The sequence below is a fragment of the Chrysochloris asiatica genome, unplaced genomic scaffold (assembly GCF_000296735.1).
Source record: "Chrysochloris asiatica unplaced genomic scaffold, ChrAsi1.0 scaffold00092, whole genome shotgun sequence".
Classification (NCBI taxonomy): domain Eukaryota; kingdom Metazoa; phylum Chordata; class Mammalia; order Afrosoricida; family Chrysochloridae; genus Chrysochloris; species Chrysochloris asiatica.
This window is the reverse complement of record NW_006408610.1, coordinates 953,794-979,589: the sequence shown is the minus strand read 5'-3', so window position 1 is coordinate 979,589 and position 25,796 is coordinate 953,794. Positions and strand designations below refer to the sequence as shown.

The 25,796-nt window shown below is 39.8% G+C and overlaps 1 protein-coding gene across 1 annotated transcript in view; it reads left to right on the top strand.

Moving 5' to 3' along the window:
• SCAPER (S-phase cyclin A-associated protein in the ER) overlaps positions 1 to 25,796 on the top strand; it is a 466,531-nt gene that overhangs the window by 305,375 nt on the left and 135,360 nt on the right. Inside the window, exon 24 of the mRNA XM_006866457.1 lies at positions 22,681 to 22,804. Coding sequence (XP_006866519.1) covers positions 22,681 to 22,804 — 124 coding nt within the window. The remainder of the gene's footprint in view (positions 1 to 22,680; positions 22,805 to 25,796) is intronic.

Here is a 25,796-nt window from a genome sequence, read left to right as displayed (position 1 = left end):
AACAAGCAAACTGAAAGCTACTTCTGCGATTGTATTCACTTCCCTACTTGGTTGGTTCCAGAATTCAAGCCAGAAACACTGGTATTTAGAATTAGAGAAAGGGAATATATGGCATTCATGGCTTAAATTTAGCATTAACGTTTAAATACCAGTTTTGCCAGTATTTGATGTGAAACGTATCTCTTAACACATTTACTTGGGCCATAGTTTTATTTATGTGAGAAACGGGGAAGGATTCCTATCATACAGTTGTTGCAGAGGCTGAAATGCAGGTGTGTATGGAGGACCCTGTAGTTCTTAGTGGGGCTTAATGTAAGATTGTCCTACACATTACAAGGTGTGGTGCATCCCTTGACTTATCCACTAAAATACCAGCAGAGGCCTCCAGTCACTTTGGCAGCCAATTATGTCACTACACATTTCCACACGCCACGTCTGACCCTTACTCACTGTGACAGGCAGCGGAGTGGTGGAGAGAAACAAGCCATTTTCCATAGTGTCAGGGAGCTTGTTCTTTACAAGGCATGCTACAGAACGTAACATCTAAACTGGGTTTTAAAGAACAAATTCCAAGTTCTCTTGGCTAATGGAAGTGGAAGACCACCCCCCTAGGCAAAGCATGGGGACCTGGAATTATAGATTGTACGTGGGGAACGATAAACATTTGGGGGCCATTAGAACCTAAAAAGGAATCCTGGTGTGTCGCTGTAGGAGAAGCACGAATCATAAGGTCGGTTTGAATCACAAGGTTGGTGGTTCTTTTGTTTCTAGAATGTAACCATTTAGCTTTCACTGGTGTGGCACTGTCAGATAAGCACTGATCACCAAGCAAGATTGGTGCTTCAAACTCACCAGCGACTCCTCGGAAACCCTATACAGGATCGCTATGAGCCAGAACCTACTTGGTGACACTTAACAACAATTCTAAACTAATAAAAGTGTAATTTCATTGATAGCTCATAAAAATTTCATTCTGGTGAGTTTCTGGAGGTTTTACTTTAGTTTTTCCCATTTGGTGGTAGAGTAGTAATTGGTTGATTGAATATTGGTTTTCGGTTTACGGGGGTTTTGTAGTGTCTTGGCTACAGGAAATGGTCCTTAGAGCATTTTTCCCCACCTAGAATATTCCACTCCCACTTCCTGCTGTTCCTCGGATCCTGACTCCCAGTGATCCTGTAAGACAGCTTAGAACTGCTCCACAGGGTTTCCAAAGCTGGAAATCTTTACAGAAGCAGACGTCGTTCTCCTGTGGAGCATCTGGCGAGTTTGAACTGCTGACCTTTTGGTTAGCAGCCTAACACTTAACCCACTGAATCACCAGGGCTCTCCTAGAAAGCTAGGGGCCAAATATGACTAAGAGAACCTAAAAGAAGTTGGGAAAAGCAAGCCAAAAACTACTTGTGTGGTTGACCCTTGAACAGGTTTAAACCTGATGGGGTCACTATATGCAGATTTTTGTAAATGCCATGTGGCATTAATCATATCCACGTGAACAGTTAGTGTCCCAGTAAAGTGCATATCACCGTAAAAACTGATCTCGTGCAGGCCTAACGTATTTTCCATCATGGTTAGTACAATATTGTAATCCTTGAATAACACCCTGGGACGTACACAGAGTGCCAAGTGATGCTGGAAATGCTCCCAAGAAGCAGAGAGGAGTCATGGCATCACAAGAAAAAGCTGAATTACTTAATATATTTCGTAGATTGCATTTTGCAGCTGTGGTTGCCAGCTATTTCAAGATAAAGGAGTCCGACTTAAGGTTCTTTGTTAAAAAAAAGGAAAGGAAATTCGTGAATCTGTTACTGCAGCTAGGCCATCAGACAAAAACCTGGCAGTTTTTGTGAAATCTGTTTTTTAATCTCATATTGAAAATACAACTTTTATGTGGGTGTCGTAACAAAATATGTATGAACTGACTGTTTATGTTATCCATAAGATTTCTGGTCTGCAGTTGTTGTTGTCAGGTGCCATCGAGTCGGAACCGACTCATAGCGACCCCATGCACAGCAGAACGCAACAATGTCCGATCCTGGGCCAACCTCACTACCGCTGCCACACTTGAGTCCATCAATGATGCCACCTGGCCGGTCCATCTCGTTAGGGGTCTTCCTCTTTTTCTCTGACCCTCCACCTTACCCAGCATGACATCCTTCTGCAGCGACTGTTTCCTCTGGACAATATGTCCAAAGTATGAGAGATGAAGCTTAGCCATCCTGGCCTCCAAGGAGCACTCTGGCTGCACTTCTTCCAAACCCGATCTATTGGTTCTTTTGGCAGTCCATGGCACTTTCAGTATTCTCCTCCAACACCACGACTCAAAGGCATCAATTCTTCTACGATCTTCCTTATTCACTGTCCAGCTTTCGCATCCATATGAGGCTGTTGAAAACACCATGGCCTGGGTCAGGCGCACCTTAGTCCTCAAGCTGACATCTCTGCTCTTCAACACTTTAAAAAGTTCCTGTGCAGCAGATTTGCCCAGTGCAATACGTCGTCTGATCTCTTGATTGTTTCTTCCGCGAGTGTTGATAGTTGATCCAAGAAGAATGAAGTCCTTGACAACTTCAATCTTTTCTCCATTGATAAGAATGTTGTTTATTGGTCCAGTGGTGAGGATTTTTGTTTTCTTGACATTGAGATGGAATCCATATCGAAGGCTGTAGTAGTTAAGTTCTGCTGTTGTTAAGTTCTGGGCAGTCAAAAGTTTCACGTGGATTTTTTTTACCGTGTGGAGGGGTCAGTGCTCTTAACTCTCATGTTATTCAAGCATCAAGGGTCAACTGTAGTTAAACATTCAAGAAATATCTAGTAATGACATCTTTTAAAAAAAAAAAAAAGACCAAGTTTTTGTGTTCTTACCTTGAATAACCTTCCTCAAGGCCCCAAACCAGGTGGCAAAGATAGAGTATATTTTTCACAGGATGACCATAGTGAACAGCTTCCCATCAGTAACATTTGTAGACATCTCAGAGTTGGATCCATTGTACCATCTCATGTGCCCACTACATCACAGTCCTCAGTGGTGGGGGTCGTGGCGTGGGGGTGTGCCATTAAGTCAATTCCTACTTATAGAGACACTCTATAGGGTTTCCAAGGCTGTAAATCCTTATGGGAAGCAGAAAGCCTCATCTTTCTCCTTCGGAACGGCTGGTGGATTCAAACTGCTGATCTGTGGTTAGCAGCCCAACACATAACCCACTAGTCCTCAGTTGTTGTTGTTAAGTGCCGTCAGGTTGATTCCGACCCATAGCGACCCAGTATAGGGTTTCCAAGGAGCAGCTGGTGAGCTTGAACCACCTACCTTGCAGTTCAAATGACTTCACAGTTTGACGCATTAGCCCACAGCGCCACACCAGGGCTCTGTAGACATTAATAAAACAAAATTTGCAAGCATGGGATAAAATTTAGAACACAATTCATTGTTAATAAACAATATTTTATTTCTAGGCCAATTATTTTAATGCAATTTTGAATATCTATTTTTAGGTCAAGGTTTACAAAAAGTAACTTTCCCTAAGACAATAAAAGTAAAAAATTGTCCTGCAAACTAATTAGCGGTGGTGATTGATAAATAGTCTCCTCCATTTGATCTAGTGAGGCATTTTGTTGGCCTTAGAAGGCTTTACTGAGATAGTTACAGTTGACAGCTGTTGTACCACTAATCAGATGAAAGTAAAGAAATTAGCTGTGTCGACTTTAATCTACTATTTAACACGCAAAAGCACCTGGGGTCTTCTCCAGAGTCATTGTGTCTAATTGTGAATTTAAAATTACATAAACAGATCTTACTTAACAACATATTTTAAGATTTGCTAATCATAACTGCCTTGTTGTAACAAATTGATGTTAGCAGTGAAAAAGTTTCCAATTGATTCAGTGTATTAATTTGATGTTCACCCTACATAATTAAATATATTATTGTAATCTTTGCAACATAATCCTTTCTCAGCAGGAGGTTAATTTGAGGAAATTCAGAACATATGATTAGGTTGAGTCTTAAAATCTATGTGGTTACATATCTAAAATTAGAATATGCCCCCACAGAATAATTAAATTGCCTATTTTGTTTGTATCAAATTTACTAACTGAACAAAAAGTCTTGAAATTAACACATCTCTTTGAAGGCTGTTTTATGTCTTTCTTGGAAGCATCATTATAATTAGGAAAATATTCAATTAAAAAATTAATTCTGGTGTTACTACAATGGTTTGCTGCAGAATATAACTTGCAATGTAATTACTTTTGTGATTTTTACATTGAGCTTTGATTCAAACTCAAGTGTGGGTGCATGTAATGTGCATCCACCCAGTAAGGATTTCTGGGTCAGCCAGCATTATTAGCACACCTTCATGGCCCTGACATGAACTGAGATTTGCTCTTCCACAATATAGGTTCTCCCCACTCTCCTCAACCTGTCTAAATGTTCCTAGCATCAGAAAGAATATAGCAGAGAGAGAAGGGAACACCATCCACGTTCACTCTTGTCATTATCATGCTGTCAGGAGAAACAAATAGCAGGGATCCTACTCACCAGGCCCATTGTATTTCCCTTTGTCCACAACTCAGATACATATCCAGTGTCACATTGTCTACTGCAAATAACAACAGCGTTTTAAAATTCCACCTTCTCTGCCATCACAAAAATGGCAGGAATAATCTCCTTACTCTTTAAATTTTTTGTATCATTCTTCTGTTCCCAAGCTTGCTGATAAGTATTTTCTTGTTAACCACATTATTTCATTTAATTTTACTAATTTAGTATCTTCTGGGTTTTGTCAATAAAACAATATCAGAAATATTTTCTCTGTGTGTAAGACTTCCTACAAATACATTTTTCGTGTCAAATGCTATTTTTCTCAATTTTTATTCAGTGTATTTTCTTCTGATCAATACTTAATACATCTAAAATATAATCCATTAAGCATTATTAAAATGATCCTCCATTGGAAAATTCCTCCCTAGTCACAATAAATAGCACTATAAGGATAATGTTTAATAACCTGTTAGCACATTTGAAGGGCATTGTTTCAATACTATAGGCTAAAGTCATTTGACCTTGGTGAAGTAGAAGGTAGAGCTGATGCTATCCTCTGCATGTGTAAATAAGAGCTGTTTTAGCTTGTTTTTAAAGTTTTAAAGGTCATAGATTATCCACACGCTCTAAACTCAGTAGTGTGGATTTTTCTTCAGTTCTTTCAGCTTGAGACATGCCAACAGTGTTCTTCCCTCTCGGTTTTCTAACTCCAGACCTTTGCATGTCTCATTATATAATACTTGAGTTTGTCTTCTCAAGCTGCACTTTGAAAAAGTCAGCTCTCTGACATCTTCATTTCTTTCATTTGCTTTAGTTTCTCTGTGTTTACAACAGCAAGTGTCAGACTCTCTTTTGACATCTATTGTGGTCTTTTCTTGCTTTCCTGTCTTTTAAGTGACCTTTTGTTTTCTTTCTTGTATGATATTCTTGATGTTATCCCACAATTCTTCTGGTTTCTAGTTATTAGTGCCCAATGCTAAACTAAATCTGTTCTTGAGATGGTCTCTAAAGGTGGGATATATTCAAGGTCATTATTTTGACTCTCCTGGACTAGTTTTAGTGTTCTTCAGTTTCAGCCTGAACTTGCTCTTGGCCTTGCTTTGACTGATGATACTGAGCTTTTCCTCCACTTCTTCCCCCAGATGTAGTTAATTTTATTCCTTTGTATTCCATCTGGTAAGGGCCTTTGGCTTTCTATTTCCCATCTGACAGGAGGCAGCAACGAAGCCCATACAGTCCAGCCATAATTGCACCTTTTGCAGCTCCCCCAACTGGGCAAGAGCCAGTACCACCTCCTATACCACCTAATCAGTGACAGCAGCTAATACCAGCCAAACCCACCCTAAACTGAGGCACACAAACGGCAAATGAGAATAGAGCACACACTTCCATTCTGTAACTACTCCCACAGGAGACAGCTGGTGAGAGCCTAAGTACACATCATTTAAATACAAATAAAGATGACAGCCCCACAATGTCCCAGAGACTATAGACTTTTTTAGCTCTCATGAAGAAACAAGAGAATGGCTCAAACATATGACTAAGATACAGAGCCAGAAAGCGTTTCTGAAACACAAATGGTAATGGAACCAACTGAAAAAGAATTCAAAAGAATGATTTGTACCTTCAAAGGACTGACAGGAACATTGAGGAAATCAAGGCAAACAGAAACATTTTTTTAAAGAATTCAGGAAAACACTGAAAGAAAAGGCAGACAAAGTAAATGCCAATTTTGAAACAGTACAAAAACTTGCATCTAAAAATCTAGAAGATTAATGCTAAGATTTCAGAAATAGACAATACAATGAAAGGACAAAGGAGTAGATTTGAAACAATGGAAGAAGATGTATATCAAGGACTTACATTCAGCAAGATGCACCTATCTTGACATAGTGTATCAAGTTGTAAGAACTCAGGGAATATATTGCCCATAAGCCCTTCCTAAGAAATCTAATAGAGAACAGGTTTCAACAAGCAAATGACTGCAGATGAATCGACATGAAGACTGTTGTTGTTAGGTGTTGTCATGTTGGCTCTGACTCGTAGCAGCCCACAACAGAAGGAAACACTGTCCGGTCCTGTACCATGCTCACAATTGTTAAGCTTGAGGCCATCGCTGCTGCCACTGCTAATCCATCTTGTTGGGGGGCTTCCTCTTTATCACTGACCCACTACGTTACCAAGCATAATGTCCTTCTCCTGATAAAATATCTGAAATAGATGAAGTCTTGTCCTCAAGACTTCTAAGAAGCATTCTGGCTGTACTTCTTACAAGACAGATTTGTTTGTTTTTCTAGAAGTCAGTATTCGTCTCCAACACCATAATCCAAATGCATCGATTTTACAGTCTTCCTTATTCATTGTCCAACTTTCACATGCTTATGAGGCGATTGAAAGTATCATGGTTTGAGTCAGGCACACCTTAGTCCTCAAATTGATGTCTTTGCTCTTGAACAATTTAAAGAAGTTTTGTGTAGCAGATTTGCCTACAGCAATATAGAGTGATTTCCTGACTCCTGTTCCATGAGTGTTGATTGTGGTTCCAAGCAAAATGGAATCTTTAACAACTTCAGTCTTTTCTCCATTCATCATGATGTATTCTTCCTGTTGTTAATTCCTCTTCACTTTTAGCAAATAAGGTTGTATCATTTGCATATTGCAGGCTGTTAATGAGTCTTCCTCCAATCCTGACACCATGTAGTTCGTATCATCCAGTTTCTCGGATTACTTGCTCAGCAGACAGACTGTATAAGTATGGTGAAAGAATACAGCCCTGGTGTGTACTTTTCCTGATTTTAAACCATTCAGTATCCCCTTGTTCTGCTCTAACAACTGCCTCTTGGTCTGTGACCAGGTTCCTCTTGAGCACAATCAAGTGTACTAGAATGCCTATTCTGCACAAGTCTCATAGCTTGTCAGGATCCACATAGTCAAAAGCCTTTGCATAGTCAGTTAAGTCCAAGTAAACATCTTTCTGGTAGGCTCTGCTTTCAGCCAAGATCCATCGGACACTATCAGTGATATCCCTCGTTCCTCATCCTCTCCTGAGTCCTGGTTGAGTTTCTGACAACTCTCTATTGATATACTGTTGTAGCCGATGTTGAATTCACTTCAACAAAGTTTTACTTGTATGTGATAATAATGATGTTGTTAGATGGTTTCTGCTTTCCTTTTGGACACCTCTCTTTGGAATGGGCACAAACATGCATCTCTTCCATTTGGTTGGCCATTTGGTCTTCCAAATTTCTTGGCATAGATGAGTGCCTCTAGTGCACTGTTAGTTAATAGATTTCTGTCTGTAGTCTGTCTATTCCTGGAGCCTTGATTTTTTTTTTTTCAGTACACCATGGACTTCTTCCTTCAGTACCATTGCTTCTTGATCACATGATTACTCTTGAAGTGGTTTAAGACTGACCATTTCTTTTTGGTATAAAGACTGTGTATACCTTCCATCTTCTTTGGGTGCTTTCTGCATCATTCAGTGTTTTGCCAATGGAGTTCTTCAATATGGCAAGTCAGGAGTGGTAATGAGCACTAAATACATAATCATTTATAGTGCCAAAGCTAAAGATAAAAGAAATAGAATATATAAAACAACTATGTGTTCTACATTGTAGGTAGTACAGCTATAAAAAATTAAGGGTGAGAAATGGGGATAGCACGTAGCAAAAGATTTTGTTGCCAGTTATCATAATTAATGATAATATTGTTAATGAACTCTGGTGGCGATAGAGGATTAGCACCAGACTGCCAAGTTAGTAGTTCAAACCTACCAGCTACTCTCTGGGGAAAAGAGGAGACTTTCTGCTCGAGTAAATATTTATAGCCTCGAAAACCCCATGTAGGGTCGCTATGAGTAGGAACTGACTGGATTGCAGTGGGGATTGGATTTTATTTGTTAGGGGGCCCTGGTGACACAGTGGGTTAAGCATTGGCTGCTAACTTCATGGTCAGTGGTTCACACCCATGAGCTGCTCCTCAGGAAAAAGAATTTGAAGTCTCAGAAGCCCTAAGGAAACTCTGACCAGTAAGGTGACTGAATCTACTTAATGGCAGTGGTTTTATCACTATTGTTACTCTGAACCCGTTACATGTTACAATGTACCATGGAGTGAGTGTTCCTGTTCTTGTCACTTACCTGTCAGTGGAGGTTTGCAGGTTACTGTGATGCTGAACAGGTTTTGATGGAGCTTCCAGACGAGCAGGGCTTGGAAGAAAGAACTGGCATTCTTCTTCCCAAACTCAGCCATCAGCCAATGAGAACCTAGGACGTGACAACATAACAATGTCAGATCTTCAGCCAATCACAGGGACAGGGACAGACAAGACAGTGTGTGGTTCCACTATGTATGGATTCAACATGATTCAGGAAGCAGTAACAATGCTATCATGCTCTGTGCCCTTAAGGACCAGGATTCTCAGTGTGGAAGAAAGAAGAGAGAGGTGATAAAGAAGAACTGAAGGGATGGGGGAGCCTTCAGTCCTGAATTTGAATCTGAAATATCAGAATGAACTCAAGATATTTTATCTTACTGTGGATGAGTGTGTGCCCTGGCTCTAGAAACAGTGACCACCAACCACCCCAGTAGTACTGAGAATCTGTAGGGCTGGATTATGACTTTGAAATCTTATTTCCTATATGATAAACCTGTGAATTTTGTATTACTGATGAATTCCAGATCTGGGGCAAGAAATGTAGACTATGAGTCTAAAGCCTTTTATCATTCCAGATAGATGGAAGTCCAATCAAAAGACCCCAGAGCCCAAGATGGGACAAATTGTGCTTCAATAAGGATACGAATAGAATAGATTAAAACCCATCAAATATGTTTACATCCATGAGTTTTACTGATATTCAAAATAAAAGTTTGGTCACATTCTGAGCATGACAGGGAACCAATTATGTTGAAAACGTAGATAAAGAACAGTGAAAGAATCAAACAAAACTCTATCACTAGGCAACCAAATAGAAGAGAAGTGTCCTCTTGTAAATTTGTTTGGTCTAATAAATAACAAACTGATAGAATATTCACAGTTTTGTAACTCAGTGAATTAATTGATCTGAGCATTGTTCCTCATCAACTGTTAAAGAGTAAAAATGAGTGGCGGTCACCCATCATGTTCCTCCTGATTACAGAATTCCACACCCAAAGCCTTGCCAGAAGGGGTCAAATCTGACGGATCAAACTGCTGGGGCCAGCTGCCAGTGCTCGGGATATAGTACAGAGGGACGTGTTTAATTTCACCATGAGTATGTAATCAGCTAAATTATAAGGAAAAGAGACATGCTTTTTAAATAAGAGATATATAAATATAATAAAAGATCTATTTAAAAGTGAACAGCACTAAACTCTAATGCTAGGAATAAACTTAGAGATCAAACCATAATGAAATGTAGGGCAAGTGATGACTGTAAACAGCAGAATCATGGGTACTTTGGGGCAAGGACTCTAATTGGGATGATTAGAAGGTAGGTGGACGGCTTCTTGCTAGCAAAGTATGGATCTGGTGGTGGTTTCTTGCTTACGATAAATTCGCTAAGCTGTATATTTGATTTATGTGGCTTTCTGTATCTGTATTTTACTTTATATTGAAAAAATAGTTTTTTAAAAAGAATATATTACTCTGGCAGTCAAGACTATTAACTGATATTTTAATTTGTTGGCCTACCACACTTAGAATAGGACCTGGGTATAAGTGGTTTGGTGGTGATGTACCGTGGAGTCGGCTCTGACTCACAGCAACCCTGCATAGGGTTTCCAAAGCTGTAAATCTTAAGGAGAGCAGAAAGCCGCCTCTTTTCTCCCGCAGGACATAAGTAGATGGCCAATAAACAATGGCTGAATTAACAATTATTTAATACCCTAATGATTTAGCTCTTTTACACAGTATCAGTAAATTAAATTATGCCTTCTCCCAAAATTTCTAAGAATGAAAAGCTTAAGGCAATTCAGTCATAATTTAATATTCAGTTTCTAAAATAATTTCCTTAATAAATTCACTTCAAAACATTTGGATTCTTTGCTTTTTTTTTTTTTCCTCCTGGGACTGAAATTTATTCCTGATGGCTATGAAAAATTAGACATTTCTTTGGTACTGAGAATAAGCCTGAATTGGATGAGAATAAATGTTCCTGATCAAATTCAAACAAGTGATAAGTAGAATAATAGAGAAAGTGGTTCATTAATGTATTCAGATAATCCACAGTAGCACATTCTCGTCTATTCTGCTTAAAACAAAGAAGACATGGGTCCCTACAGCGAGCATCTACCATGAGGTCAGTTTTGTGCTGCACACTGAAATAACCTTGCCCAGAAGTAACTTAGTCTTGCTATAGAGTAGAGTACTGGTATGGCACTGTAGGGTAAGCACGGAACCACAAAGTCAGTGGTTCAAACTCACCAGCTGCTCCTCAGAAACTGTACAGGGTCACTAACAACAGCAATAATGCAATATGAAAGCATTTGTTAAATTATAACATACATTAGAGCTCTGGATTTAACATCCACTTCCTCTTTGCCTAACTAAGTAAGTGGTAAAACTCCAGATCTGGATGTTCTCATTCAGTCTAGATTGTCATCTTTCCTCAAACTAATTTTACATCATTTGCTAAATCTCTGTCCTCTGTGTTTTGTAAGTCTGTCTCTTTTCTGTGTTACCCACATCGGGACAATCTCTGATATGAGAACCAAGATAGTAAATGATTTTGATGAAATGTCCAACTTTCTCTTTGTAACTGTGTTTCTATAATGCTAGTACTCGCCCCTACTTGGTGGCACAGACTGGGCTCTTGGGGAACTTCAGGCCGTTTCACTCCTTCCCTGTGCACATGTTGTGAGATTGTCTATGGCAGCTGTTTTTCAATGGTGGCTCTCTTGACACTGATACAAGACATAGATTTTGATAAGTGGTAGTATTTTTCAAAGTTTACCATAGTAAATTATACAAATATATATAAATTATGTGCTTTCTGAGGGTATGACCAAACTCTCCAAGGCTGTAAACACCTGGGGCTTTTCTGTTCAACTACTTCATAGATGTGTTCAACATATGTATTCTTGTACTGTCCTTTTTGTAAATATCTTCATATTTGGTAAATATCATCCCATAATTGTTACCAAAAGGCTCAGTTTTCTGATGCCTTTTTTCTCCTCCATTTTTCCCCCAAGGAAATATTTTCATTGAGAAGCCTTACTGTTACACGAATTACTCATGAACTCATGAATGTTTTAGGCAAAAAGACTTTATCTCAAACTGAAACCACAGTGTACTTTTGACAGCATGGGCAGTGAGACTTCAGTGTCTTCTCAGAAGATACTTTTAAAATCTGAGGTTTTCTGTTTGATGTTTCAAAGTGCTTCCAGTCATTTGAGTTTTAAATTACAGGGAAAGCTGCTGGGGCAGACCACCCAGGCTGGGTTCAAAGAAGTGATCTTTCTAAGACAGGTGCTCTTCAAATAGAGGTTGTCTTTCAAACAAGTTTTACCAAGTGGACAAGTTTTTCCTGACCCTGAGATTTTTTCTGTGCCTCCTCCCACCCCCACTCCCCTTTTTCTTCTCATCAGAAAGTAGTTTCTTTGAGAAAGTTTCTTGGGAGAGTTTTGTGAACCTAAGATTAATAGATGCACATTCCATACTTTTAACAGTAAATGAGTTTTCTTTCATGTAAATAAGAGCACATTATGGAAAAATCTCATTCCATATGTTTGCTTTATAATTCCTATATTTATTTATATCTTATGGTAGTTCACAAAAGGTTTGAGACAAGTTGTAGAAGTTACACTGAGTAGTATGGAAAATAGAAATTAAGAAACAAAACCTCAGAAAATACAGGTCAGAATAGAAATGGCGATCAAAAGGAAAATGGTGGTGGTGGTCGTGCACTGTGGCGTCGGTTCCAACTCATAGCGACTCAAACCCTGTATAGGGTTTCTGACGCTGTAAATCTTTACGAGAACAGAATAGTTACCTCATCTTATAAGGAGAAAGAACTTCTAAAGTATAAAAAGAAAGCCACACCACAAAATCATTAGGTTACATTTAAAACATCCTATACTCAGCCATTAAGAGAAATGAAGTCTTAATACATGCTGAACATGGATGACCTTTTGAAAACATTATGCTGGGTAAAGTAAGAAAGTCATTAAAAAAAAAAAAAAGACAAGTATGACCCATTTACATGAAAATTGAGAATAAGCAAGTATATAGATACCAAAGTGTCTTCGTGGTTACTAAGAACAGATGTGGGACTGAGGGGTAAAGAGGGAGTTATTGGGAGCACAGAGATTCTGTTAAGGGGTGATGGAAAAGTTGGAAATAGTGATGATGGTTGCAGGGCATGATGAAAATGATCAGTCCATGGTTCAAACTCACCAGCCACTCTTCAGAAACTGCCTATAGGGTCGCTATGAGTCGGATTCAACTTGACAGCACTTAACAACAATGTAAAAATGTTGAGTAGGCAAATATTTTGCTATATGTTTTCAAACGATGAAAAATGATTGCCCTAAAAATAGCATAAACAAATGAAAGGCAAGTGGTAAAGTAGGAGAATGTTTGCAATATGTATTAGCCCTTTGTTATAACTATAATCTGAGAAAATCCTTATAAATTGTTAAGAAAAAGATGAAATTTTTCAATAAAATTGTCCTTAAAAAGAAGACAACCAAAAGATGTGTTTATACTTGTAGACTATATGCTACATTTGTTGTTGTTTTCGTGTGCCGACAAGTCAGTTCCAATTCATAGCAACCCTGTGTAGAGTTTCCAAGGAGCGACTGGTAAGTGTGAACTGCTGACCTTGTGTTTACCATTCCAGTGCTTATCCTACAGCGCCACTTCAGGGCTCCAAATACTACATTATTGTTGTTGTTTTTAAGTGTTAAGTCGAGTCGGTTCTGAACCATAACGATCCTGTATAGGGTTTCCGAGGAGCAGCTCCTGAGCTTGAACCGCTGACTTGGCACTTCAAACCGACTTTGCAGTTCCAAGCATTAACCCACAGCGCCCCACCAGAACTCCAAAGACAACATATATAACAACTTTATTCTGGAAAATAAAGTTGTACTTTATCCCCAAATTATTTTTATATTGTGGGTTTAAACTTAAGGCTATTAGTGTACCACTTTAAAAAAGGTTAGATAACTAGTAAGCTGTGTGCAAACAGGGTCAAAAGGTTAACATCTTTATGATTGGAAACGAACCTTATTTATTATTAAGAAAAAGACACCCCAATAGAAAAATAGGTAAAGGACACAATTATAATTCAAGAAAATAATATATATGGCCAGTGAACACATGCAAAAGTGTATGATAACACTAGAAAGAAATGCTGCCTTTTAAAAATACTGTTTTCAGCTGTCAAATTGATATAAAGATTTTCTAAATGAGATTATCTAGTGTTGATAAAAGCATGGAAAAGCGCTTTCTGAGAGAATAATTGGTTTAATTTTTTTTTTTTCCTGGAGGGCAATTTGAATTTGACAATGTATATATCAAAAGCCTTAAAAATGTTCATATCCTTTGACCCAAATTATCATTACTGGAAATTTATCCTAAGGAAGCAGACAGAGTTGTACAGAATGATTTGTTCAGCATGGCTGTTGTGAACATAGAGCAGACGATAGAGTTGACCTGTATCTCAATCACCATCCTGTGTTTGGGGGTCCCCAGCATATGAGGCAGGCCCTCCCACTATAGACCTTGAGATGGCCAAGTATTTGCTTTTCCAGTCTTCATTGTGTCTAGGATGCAGGCATGTGATGTAGGTTTAATTATACTCAGTCCAGACTTTGGCTCTGAAACTAATGAAGGAAAAAAGCAGGGACATCCTAAACTATTCTAGTGACTGTTGATGGCAGCTGCATCCGGCGTCCAGAGTCACAGTATCAGAACTCAAGCCATGGCATTTGGTGCCCACAGGGTTTTTTTTCATCAGACCAGGTCTGTGATGTGATTTGGGGGGTGTTCCTGGTGGTCCCACTTTTATTTCTGCATTTTCCCAGCTGTGTGGTAAATCCAGACGTCTTTCAGTTAATTCCCTTTCTGCTTCAATCAACTGGAGATTTGACCTGCAGTTTGCAACTAAGAACCCTGCTTGCTACCAACAGCATTATTAATAACATTGAGAATTAAAAGCAATAAATAAGGGAGTGTTTGCTTTTTAAAAATCATATAGTAAAAAAGTCATACAGTATTTATATCACTTTTAGTATTTTAAGCACAAAAGGAATACAGACTAAGACATTCGATGCTTACAACATTGTTGGGTAGGCGAAGGAGCAGATTATAGACTTCTCCAGGTTGATTCCAAAAGCAATACCAAACAGAACCACTGGAGGCGCTAAAGCCAACTGGAGTGTGGAAGGAATGAAGACTTTACTGCCATCCACACCCAGCTCTCTTAAACCTAGGAATTCGAAGTGAGTACCTGACACTGTAGTCCAGAGATTGGGAAAGCAAGTCAAGTACCATGGTTTAGCCATAGCTTCTGCACATGAAGGAAGCTAGGACTTGAAGGCTAATACTGCTGTAGAAAAGCCTCACATTTCCAAACCTTCCTTAATAGTAGTTAACAGCCAAGAGCCACAAGCAGATGGCCTTCATTTATTTGCAGCCTCTAAATCTCATATGAGGTATTTTTGTAGGAAAAACAACAACAACAAATGCTCACATGTACATCTCTGGAAGGATATTAAACCAGTAACCATGGTGGCTTCTAAGGTGAGGAATTGAGTGACAGGTAGACATACTAGGAGCCCTGGTATGGCACTGCAGGATAGTGAACTGGACCACAAGGTGAGTTTGAACTTCAGGGTCAGTAATTCAAACCCATCAGCTGCTCCTCAGAAACCCTATACAGGGTCACTAGGAGTTAGAACCGACTCGATGGCACTTAACAGACATGTACCCCCTTTTGTTTTGCATGTTGTACTATGCATAGCATCACATTTTCCAAAAATTACCAGCTTAAATGTTAACTGTTCAATATTTTCACTGTATCCAGAGATACTTGCCTTTTTAGGAATCCTACAGGGCTTTGAGAGGAAGCGTCGCTGTAGGATCCAGGATCCCCCATCTGTGCTTCAGCCAAACCAACTCTGATTTATCCATTCTATGGTTGAAGCTTACGAGTAAATTTTTGTTTCATGAAAATATTCTGCTTTTTTAAAAGGCTGCATATCAGTATTTCAGGAGAACCTTAAAATGTCATAGAGGAGGCTTCAAAAGTTCGTGGAAAAATCCCCTTCTCTTTTTTTCGTTCTGTTGGTGTGTACTAAGTGAAGAGTTACAGAGCAGACCATCAGGTCATGCACTTTGTTTCAGCTCACTGATTGCAGTCCCCTCCGTGTAACATGACTTATTCCACTTCCTCCTCCCTGGGCTGTTTGTTTCCATTGTTCATTTTTCCCAACTCTTCTGAACGTTGCCTTTCAGTCAGTGCTGCCCTCTTGATCTCAGATGGTTGACCATTCTGTGGTGTGCCCACACACACACACACACACACACACACACACACCAGTGTTGTTGTCTACTAAGAACGTACTGCTTGACTGAAAATTGAGCCACGGGAGTGAGATAACTTCCAGACCCCAAGGGTATCCATGGGCCATGGTCTTTGGGGTTCTGCTAGTTTCTGTCTAACCAGTAAACCTGGAATTGCTCATGATTTTGAGTTTTGTTTCACATTTTTTCCTATTCTCTTCAGGACCTTCTAATGTGCTCCCTTTCGGAGCAGTTGATAATAGTAGCTGGGCACCAAATAGTTCCTCTGGTCTCAGGTTCCTAGAGACTGAGTTCATGGGTTCCATTAGTCTGTTGGGCTAACTGATTCCAATTCTCTTCACTTTTCATCACTCTTCTTTCCTAAAGACAGGGAGAGACCAGTACTTTCACCTTGAGTCTCTCATGGCAGCTCATGAGCTTTCAAGATCCCAGTTGCTACTCACCAAAGTAGGATGTAAAACATTGTCTTTGTGGACTGTGTTATGCCAGTTGACCATGGTATCCCCTAAGACTATGCTCCTGAGCCCCAGGCTCAGCAACTCATTCCCTCAAGGTGTTTGGTTATGTGTAAGAAGCATTCATAAGTTTGCCCTTACATACTCCACCACATTTATGACTATATTTGCTATAATGGGCATTTAGTTTGAGTCCATCTTTTTGCAGTTGTGAATACGACGACGATGAACATGGGTGTGCATAGATCTTTTTGTGTCATGGCTCTTACTTCTCTAGGATATAGACTAAGTGGAAGGATTGCTGGGTCATATGGTATTTCTGTTTCCAAGTTTTTGAAGAAGTGTCATTTCATTTTTTATAGTGGTTGCACCATTTTACAATCCCACCAGCAATGTAGGAGGGTTCTAGTCTCTCTACACCCTCACTAACATTTGTTGTTGTTTTTTTAAATTTTACTGTTAATATGGGGTGAGATAATACCACATTGTAGAAAAATTACCAGACTGTAAGTTGATTTGAACTGCAAGGTTGGTGGTTCAAAGCTACCAGCAGCTCCTCGGAAAGCCTATACAGGGTCATTATGAATCGGAACCAACTCAATGCACTTAACAACAACAATAACAGTGGCTAATAATCACAACCATTTCTTCATATGTTTGTTGGTCACCTATATGTCATCTTTGGTGAGGTGTCTGTTCATATCCTCTGCCCATTTTTAATTGGATTATTTGTCTTTTTCTTCTTGAAGTGTTAAAAATTTCTCTAAATTTTAGAGATTAGTCCTTTGACTGATATATCATTACCAAAACTTTGTTTTCCAGTCTGTAGGTTCACTTTTTATGCTTTTGGTGAAATATTTTGATGCACCTAAGTTTCTTAATTTTTAAGATGTCCCAGCCATTTAGTTATGTTTTCAGTGTATTTATACCATGTATCAGAGCTCCTAAACTTGTTCGTGTTTTTTCATTGATGTTCTGTATAGTTCTGTGTTTTACATTTAGGCCTGTGATCCAGTGAGTTCATTTTTGTGTATAGTGTAAGTTATGGGTCTTGTTTCATTCTTTTGCAGATAAATATCCAGTTTTGCCAGCACCATTTATTAAAGAGACTATCTCTTCCCCATGTAATGGGTTTTGGCCGTTTGTCAAAGATCAGCTGACTGTAGGTGGATGGATTTACTTTTGGATTCTGAATTCTTTTCCATTAATCTATGTGTCTTTCAGTATACCAGTATGGAAAAAAATCCATTACCATTTAATTCTGTTCTTCCACAAATGTTTTGTAGCCCCCTCCTAAGTATTGTATGAATAGAAAAATGACTGGAAGTACAAATACCAAATGATCTCTTGATACTTTTTTACTACTGCTTAGTAGTGTTTGTTTTCTCAATTTTTTACAATTCTCTTTAATTTTATGATCATAAAAGTACATGTTTTTAAAATTCAAAAGAAAAGCATTCTTTTCAAAATTCTAGACATGTTAACAAATAGGTAAAATGGTGCTGATTTGCATTTGTGCAGGATTAGCTAGATAGAGCCTCTCATGGGTTATTTGTGGACCAGGGTTTTTCTGTACAGCACATCGGGAGATTTGGTCAGGGACAGCAGAGCGCCTCCTGGCTCCCTCCAGCTTAGAATAGTTTCATCATTTATAATAGACTACAATGAAATCTAGCTGCTCCTCAGAAACCCTGTACAGGGTCACTATGGGTCAAAATCAGCTCGACGGCACTTAACAACAACAGCAACCATGAAAAAAGTTGGTAGCACTGCATTTTATTATTCTAGAAGCAAATACATCCATGGCATGCCTTGATTTGATTCAATTTATTACCATTTCAGTTGTACCTTATACATAACAAGAATAATAAGACTAATAACTTTAATAATAGCTACCATTTATTAAATACTTAGCTGTGTACCAGGCAGTGTCTTAAGTACATCTGTTATCGCATTTAATTCTCGTGACAACCATATGTCATTCATTCATTACCATCCCAGTTTTGTATGTGACAAAATTAATGCTAAGATGTTAGCTTAGTAACTTGCATAAATCCTAAGTAGCAGAAGGGTGATTTTAACCAAGGTGGGTTATTTCAGTGTCTGTCCTCCTAACCAATGTGTTCCACTGTGCCTAGTGTCTGTTGTTGTTGGCAAGTGCCCTCAAGTCAACTCTGACTCATAGCGACCCCATATAGACTTTCCAAGGAGTGGCTGGTGGGTTTGAAATGCTGACCTTATGGTTAGCAGTCAAGGGCTTATCCTGCTGCACCATGCCAGGAATCCTACAGGGTCCTAGTTTTTGTTGTTGTTCAGTGCCGTCAGGTTGGTTCCGACTCGTAGCAATCTTATACGTGACAGATTGAAACACTGCCAGGTCCTGTGCCAACTTCACAATCACTGTTACACTTGAGCCCATTGCTGCTGCTACTGTGCCAGTCCATCTCATTGGGGAGGGGGGCATCTTCCCTTTTTTTGCTAACCCTCTACCTTACCAAGAATGATGTCCTCCTCCAAGGACTGGTCCCTCTTGATAATATGTCTGAAGTATGAGAGACAAAGTCTGGCCATTCTAAAGAGCGTTCTGGCTGTACTTCTCCCAGCACACCTTTTTGTTTGTTTGTTTTTCTGTCAGTCCATGGTACTTTTAATATTCTCTTCTAACACCATAACTCAAAGGCATCAATTCTTCTACAGTCTTCCTTATTCACTGTTCAACTTTCACATGCATGTGAGGTTTTTGAAAACACCATGGCTTGGGTATGGTACACCTTAGTCCTCAAGCCTAGCTGTGCTCCTGAACACTTTCAAGAGGTCTTGTGCAGCAGATTTGCCTAATGCAATATGTTGTTTGATTTCTTGACGGCTGCTTCCAAGGGTTCCTAGTTTTTAGGAACCTGTAAGTTATATGAAGCAGTCAACCAGATGATTACAAGTACAACAGAAACTACTGTCACCGTTTCTATCCCACTAGAGCATCAGTTCCATGGGGACAGCCAACCTGTCTATGTTATCTATCAAGCACGGTGTCTGGAGCATCATGTGGTTGTTGTTAGGTGCCATCATGTCAGCTCCACCATATAGCAACCCTGTGCACAACAGAACAAAACGCTGCCCAGTCCTGTGCCAGCCTCACAGTTGTTGGCAGGTTTAAGCCCTGTGTTGCTGCTACTGTGTCCGTCCGTCTTGTAGTGGGTTGTCTTTTGTTTGCTCAAACCCTCTCCTTTACCAAACATTCTGTCCTTGTCCAGGGACTGGTCCCTCCTGATAACATGTGCAAAGTACGTGAGGCAAAGTCTCACCAACCTTGATTCTAAGGAGGATTCTGGCAGTACTTCTTCCAAGATTTGTTCTTCTAGCAATCCATGGTATTTTGAATATTCTTCATCAATAAATACCATAATTCAGATGCATCATTTCTTCCCTGCATCTCTGAGCTTTAACACTTCACTTTAAAGAGATCATTTGCAGCAGATTTGCCCAATGCAATACATCGTTTGATTTTTTGACTGCTGCTTCAGTGAGCATTGATTGTGGATCCAAATAGTATCATTTATTGTTGTTACATGCTGTTGAGTCGGTTCCTACTCATAGCGACCCTGTGTAAGGTTTCTGAGACTTTAAATCATTGCAGAAGCAAAAGGCCTCCTCTTTCTCCCACAGAGTAGTGGTGGGCCCAAACTGTGGACTGTGTGCTTATTGTATGGAACCACCACACTCAAGGAGCATCATAGGCACTTAGATGTTTGTTGACTGAGTGAATATTTACATGGTGGTTCTTAGACCTGTGTTTCTCAACTCTGGTTGCACATCAGAATCACCCATAACGCTTTTGAAACATGCAGATGTCTGCGGCCCACCCCATCTCCCAATGATATTGATAGGAGAACAACTCAGGCAAGTATATTCAGTGAGCCCTGTGAAAGGCAGAACCTGTCAGAGAAGACAGACTCAATCATGACTTTGTCCTTTCCAAGGTAGAATACTTTTATCATCCAGAACAATACGTCATTCCCATCGAGTTCCATGGACTTGTGGTGTGGCACTGTAGGATCCGCACTAGACTGTGGCTCACAGAGTCAGCAGTTCAAACTCACCAGCTGCTCCTTGGAAATCCTATACAGGGTCGCTATGAGTTGAAACCAACTCCATGGCTCATAACACCACCACCACCATCAAGTTCCAGCACTCACAGGTTTCACTGTATTTTTAAAGATGAACAAGTGATTCTCAGACCCCAGTGAGAGTCACTATGAGAGTCACTGAAGAGACTCACCGCCAATGGCTTGGGTTTGGCATTTTGTTTTGTTTTGTTTTACAGATAATCCTAAGGCTTAGTCACAATATCAAACCTCTATCATAGAGAGGGGGGCCCTGGTGGCTCAGTGGTTAAAACACTGAACTGTTAACTGAAACATCAGCAGTTCAAACCCACCAGCTGCCCTGTGGAAGAAAGGTGTAACAGTGTGCTTCTATAAAGATCCGCAGCCTTGGAAGCCTTCTGGGGAAGTTCTGGTCTGTCTATAGGGTCACTGAGTCATAATTGACTCAACAACAGTAGGATTTGGTTTTGATCCTGGGATCCTAGAGGAAAAGGAGCTTTGATACTGTTGGTCCAGTGATCACATTCTAACAACTGTTTTTTTCTAGAGGCTTGGTTGTAAGCGTCTGATTCAGAACATTTGTGCACGAGCCTTAAGTGGGAGAATTAAACCAGATTTTAATCACAGTCTTCAAAGCACCCAGGAGAATGTCCACTGAGCTTATAGCTCCAGAACTTTCTTTGGACGGTTGAAGAGCATTCTTCTTTATCCCATAGAGAAAAACATGTCTCTGATTGATTTGACTGTAAACTGTCTTGTCTTGGCCCAGAAAGACCAATTTGTCTTTCTGGAAAGATATCCTCTAGGAAAGATAGCCTCATCCGCCCAGGCACTCTGGGTGTGTGTGACTAGGCAGAGTGTGATTGGCTTTCCAGATTTTGCAGGTCTTATCTCCCAGGAGAGAGCCTGGCAGCATAGTGGGTTAAGCTTTGGGCTACTAACCAAAAGGCCAGCAATTCAGACCCACCGGCTGCTCCATGGGAGAAAGATGAGGCAGTCAGCACCATTAAAGGTGGACAACCTCGGAAACCCTCGGAGCAATTCCACTGTGTCCCACAGAGTCACTGTGAGTTGGAATCACTCCATAGCACTGGATGAGTGTCCCCCAGGAGTGACCCCTGCTGTTTTAGTGGTAAAAGCACGTACTTGCTAAGCAAATAGTCAAAGGTTCAAGCCCACCAGCCGCTCTACAGAAGAAAGATGAGACAGTAGGCTCTTCTTTAAAGATTACAGCCTTGGAGGTTTGCAGAATGTTTCCTTTGGTCATTTAAATGATTATATATTCCTGAGTGCTTTGTGTACACCCCTCCCCACCACCAAAAAAAACTCCAGAGGGAATAGAAGCAAATACTGTTGAATGATGATGCACAGAGGGGATTGTAAACTATCACTCAATTGACAATAAAAACTTTAAAAAGTCTTGGAAACACTATGAGGTAGTTCCACTCTGTTCTACAGGGTCAAAAAGCAACGGGTTGGGTTTTTGGGTGTATTTGGCTCCCAGTCAAAGCCTACAATTCATCCTCATGGGTACACCCTTCTTTCTGTGATGCCCTTATCCTGAATCAGGAGATCTGGCACCTTTGACAGATCCCATTTTTCCAGGTATTATTCAAAGATTTCTAGAGTTCCTGGGTGTTATCATTAAGTGCCGCCATGTTGCCATGTATGGGGTGTCTGAGGAGGAGCTGATGGATTTGAACAGCCGATCATGTGGTTTGCTGCCCAGTTCTGATCCTACAGCACCACATGAGGAGTCCAAAGTTCCTGAGTAATAATATCTAATCTTAGATTATTAAGAAATCATCATATAGACGTAAAAATGTTTTCAGGGTGTGCGGCTGCAGCGGTTCAGTATGGTTAAGAGGTACTAATGAATGTTCTCTGGGCTTTCAATGGAAAATATCAGTTGTTGTTTTGTCTAGTTGATTAGCCTTACACCTAATAGTTTGGGGCTTGGTTTTTTAGAATGACTTCCATCCCATGCCTGCTGCTTTTATGCTATTCATTTTATATATTTTTAAAGCTTTGGAGAAGGGTTACTCACGTTTTCTAAATGGTGTTTTTCTCCTTCTATTAGGTCTCTCTGCAGTGCAATCAATGTTTACAACCTCACCTGCAATAACTGTTCGGAAAACTGCGCTGATGTTCTGTTTAGTAACAAGATTACCTTCTTAATGGACCTCCTGATACACCAGTTCACGGTATGTGACATTATTGCTTTGAGTTAGAAGCAGTTACGGTTTGAGAAATAGTCCCTGCAGGAAAAAGTTAAAAGAATTCCATGTATTTACTCTCCAGATGAAAAGAAACGAAGATGATCAGGATGGTAAAAATATTCCCTAGCAGAGGAGCCTCTGAATTGTTTGAAAATTTTATGTTGGATTCTCCTAAATTCCAATATTGAATGCATACTAAGCTGATAGCACTTGCCATGGTTTATAAATTTACATGGTTGTTAGACTGGGGCTTTGGAATCAGTTGAACCCAAAGCCAAACTCGAAGGCCACAGAAACTGAGTGCGCTGAGGAAGGGAAAGGAACTGTTGCCACCTCAGTCAAAAGGGTTTTTAAAAGGGCATTTCAATAGTCATAGAGATTAAAAAAAAAAAGGTGAGAAACTCCTCTGTCAGAAAGGGACAACCTGTTATACTTTAAAAATAGGAACAAGCAGCCAGTTGTAGCCTTAAATTTTACTTCAGCTCACAGATGTTGAGAGAGGTAAGCTTTAATAATCGAAGGTTTAGGTTTGGCAAAGATAGTCTCCAAAACCAGAGGCCAGAGATTTCCTGGTGAAGTTTCTGAGCCCCTGAGGTCTTTGGTGCAAAATTGTTCTCACTCTGCAGCAACAACACAGGAGATTTTGCCTCAGAACCGGTTGACTTCATTCAGTACTAAGTTCTAATAGCTCTTTCTACATACCATGCTTTTCTCATTTTCCCTGCTCACCTGGTTAATTCCTACACATTGTACAGACTGTAACTCAGGTAACATGACACCTTATTCATGAAACTGTCCCAACCTTGACCCTCTCCTAAGATCCAGATTAACTAATCTATCTTTGTGCTCCTAGGCATCTCCATGCTTATACTTTGCATAGAAGTGATTGTTTTGAATTATAATCAGCTACTTACATGTCCATTTCCCCTGCTAGTGGGAAAGTCAAGGAGGACTGGAGCTAACATTTCACTATCTCAAGATCCTAACACAGGGTCTAGTGCTTAATAGATTCACTGTGTCCATGATTAAATGTATGAGTCAATAAATGAATCCCAACACATCAGAAAGGGGATTATGAAGACCTTATAAAACTAGATCCTCTGTTATCGAGTTGATTCTAAGAGCAATCCTTAGAGGGTTTCCAAGACTGTAGATCTTTATGGGAATAGACAGTCTCATTTTTCTCCTGCAGAATGGCTGGTGGGTTTGAACTGCTTACCCCAAGGTTAGCAGCACAACGCTAACCCATGTTGCCACCAGGGCTCTGTAGGAAGCCCTTGTCAGCTGTTGTACTGGCAGTGAGAGGGGCAGTTGAGGAAGGACAAAGCTAGGCACAGACCTTCAAAAATGGCTATTAATAGTAATGACATTGACTCATCAGTCGAACACAGAATTATATATGCTTTTATCTGCAAAAGAAGGCATTAAAATATAGGGGCGGTGGGTGCCGTGGAGTGCTTCTGACTCATAGTGACCCTGCATAGGGTTTCTGAAGCTGTAATCCTTATGGGAGCAGAAAGCCTCATCTTTCTCCCACGGAACAGCTGCTAGTTTCTAACTGCTAGCCCTGAGGTTAGCAGCCCGATTCATAACCACTACGCTATATTTTAACAAAAAAGAGAAGAAAACTATCAAATAGTTGAAAGGTTGGACAGGAAGAACAGAGTTAGCATTCTTCATATGGCCTTACATCCTAGGAATTTTCATATTACCTCATTTAATTTTAAAAACAGCCTCATAAAGTCAGTGTTCTGATTCCCATATAGAGATGAAGAAACGAGTCTCAAAGAGGTTAACTTGCCCTTGGCTACACAGATAGTAAGTCAGAGCTAAGAGTCAAACCTAGGCCTGCAAACCCAAAATAAAAGACCATTCTACAAAATAAGTGGCTGGTGTATTTCTAAGGTATCATGGGTGAAGAGAACTCTACTAGTTTTGAAACATTTCTGTTAGTTTATTTCAAAGTAAGAAGTGAGAAACACAATCAGAACACAAATGTCACGCTGTCCCATATCTCCATATGCACCATCATTTGGTGCAATTTGCTCTGGGAAACTTGCTCTCCGCTGGTCTTCGAAGAAAAGATAGTATTAAGCAGAACAAGCAGTATGAGAAATGTCAAAGAATGAATGACACTTACAGACACGATCTTCATCAGGTTCTCCACTCCTTTCTGGTCACAAATTATTCTTATTGAGAGAAATTTATGCTACGTATGATAGTTCCTGTCAATAAAGGTTTGCTGCCTACAATGTCCCAATTCCAGAGAAGTGTATAATATGACCCTTACCTTTCAGAAGTTCCCTGCTTCAGAGTGGGAACAGACCTACCTATAGATGACATACAGTAAAGGCTGTGGTACCAGCCGGAGGACACCGAAGAAGGAGTTCAGTAGCTCTGCCTGACTAGTCACAAAAGAGGAATATTTGAGCTAGACCTTAGCCACTCATGATAGTTATCATTTATTAAGTACCTCCTGTGTGCCAGGAGCTTGTAAGTAGCTTGATCCTCTCCCCAATTGCCTTTGAGTAATACTCTCTTGCTTGTGACCTCAAGGTTTCTTGACACTTAGAAAAGCTTTTAATCTCTCAATCAATTAATTTCCACAATTTCTGTGCATATTCTGCTTTGTGAGTTTTGCTCAGTTTAGAACTGGGAGTCTGGGGCAGTTGTTTAACAAACATAGTTTATCCTTCCTTTCCTTCCATGTGGCGCTTCTGGGTTTTGCTTTTTGTTTTGTTTTGTTTCTATTTCCTTTTATTCTCTAGTCAGTTCTGGTGCTGCTGTAACTGTGTTTGTGGTCATGGAGAGAGAGGAAGGTGTGTTTCCAGGGTTGGTTTTTGGTTTGGTTTTGTTTTTTCTATGGAAGTACAAGGAGAAGGAGGTAGTTAGTGAGAGTGTCTTTTCTACATTTCTGGAAATTACTTGAATACTTATCAATTCTTCTTGCTAATTTAGGTATATCACTGGCTTTAAA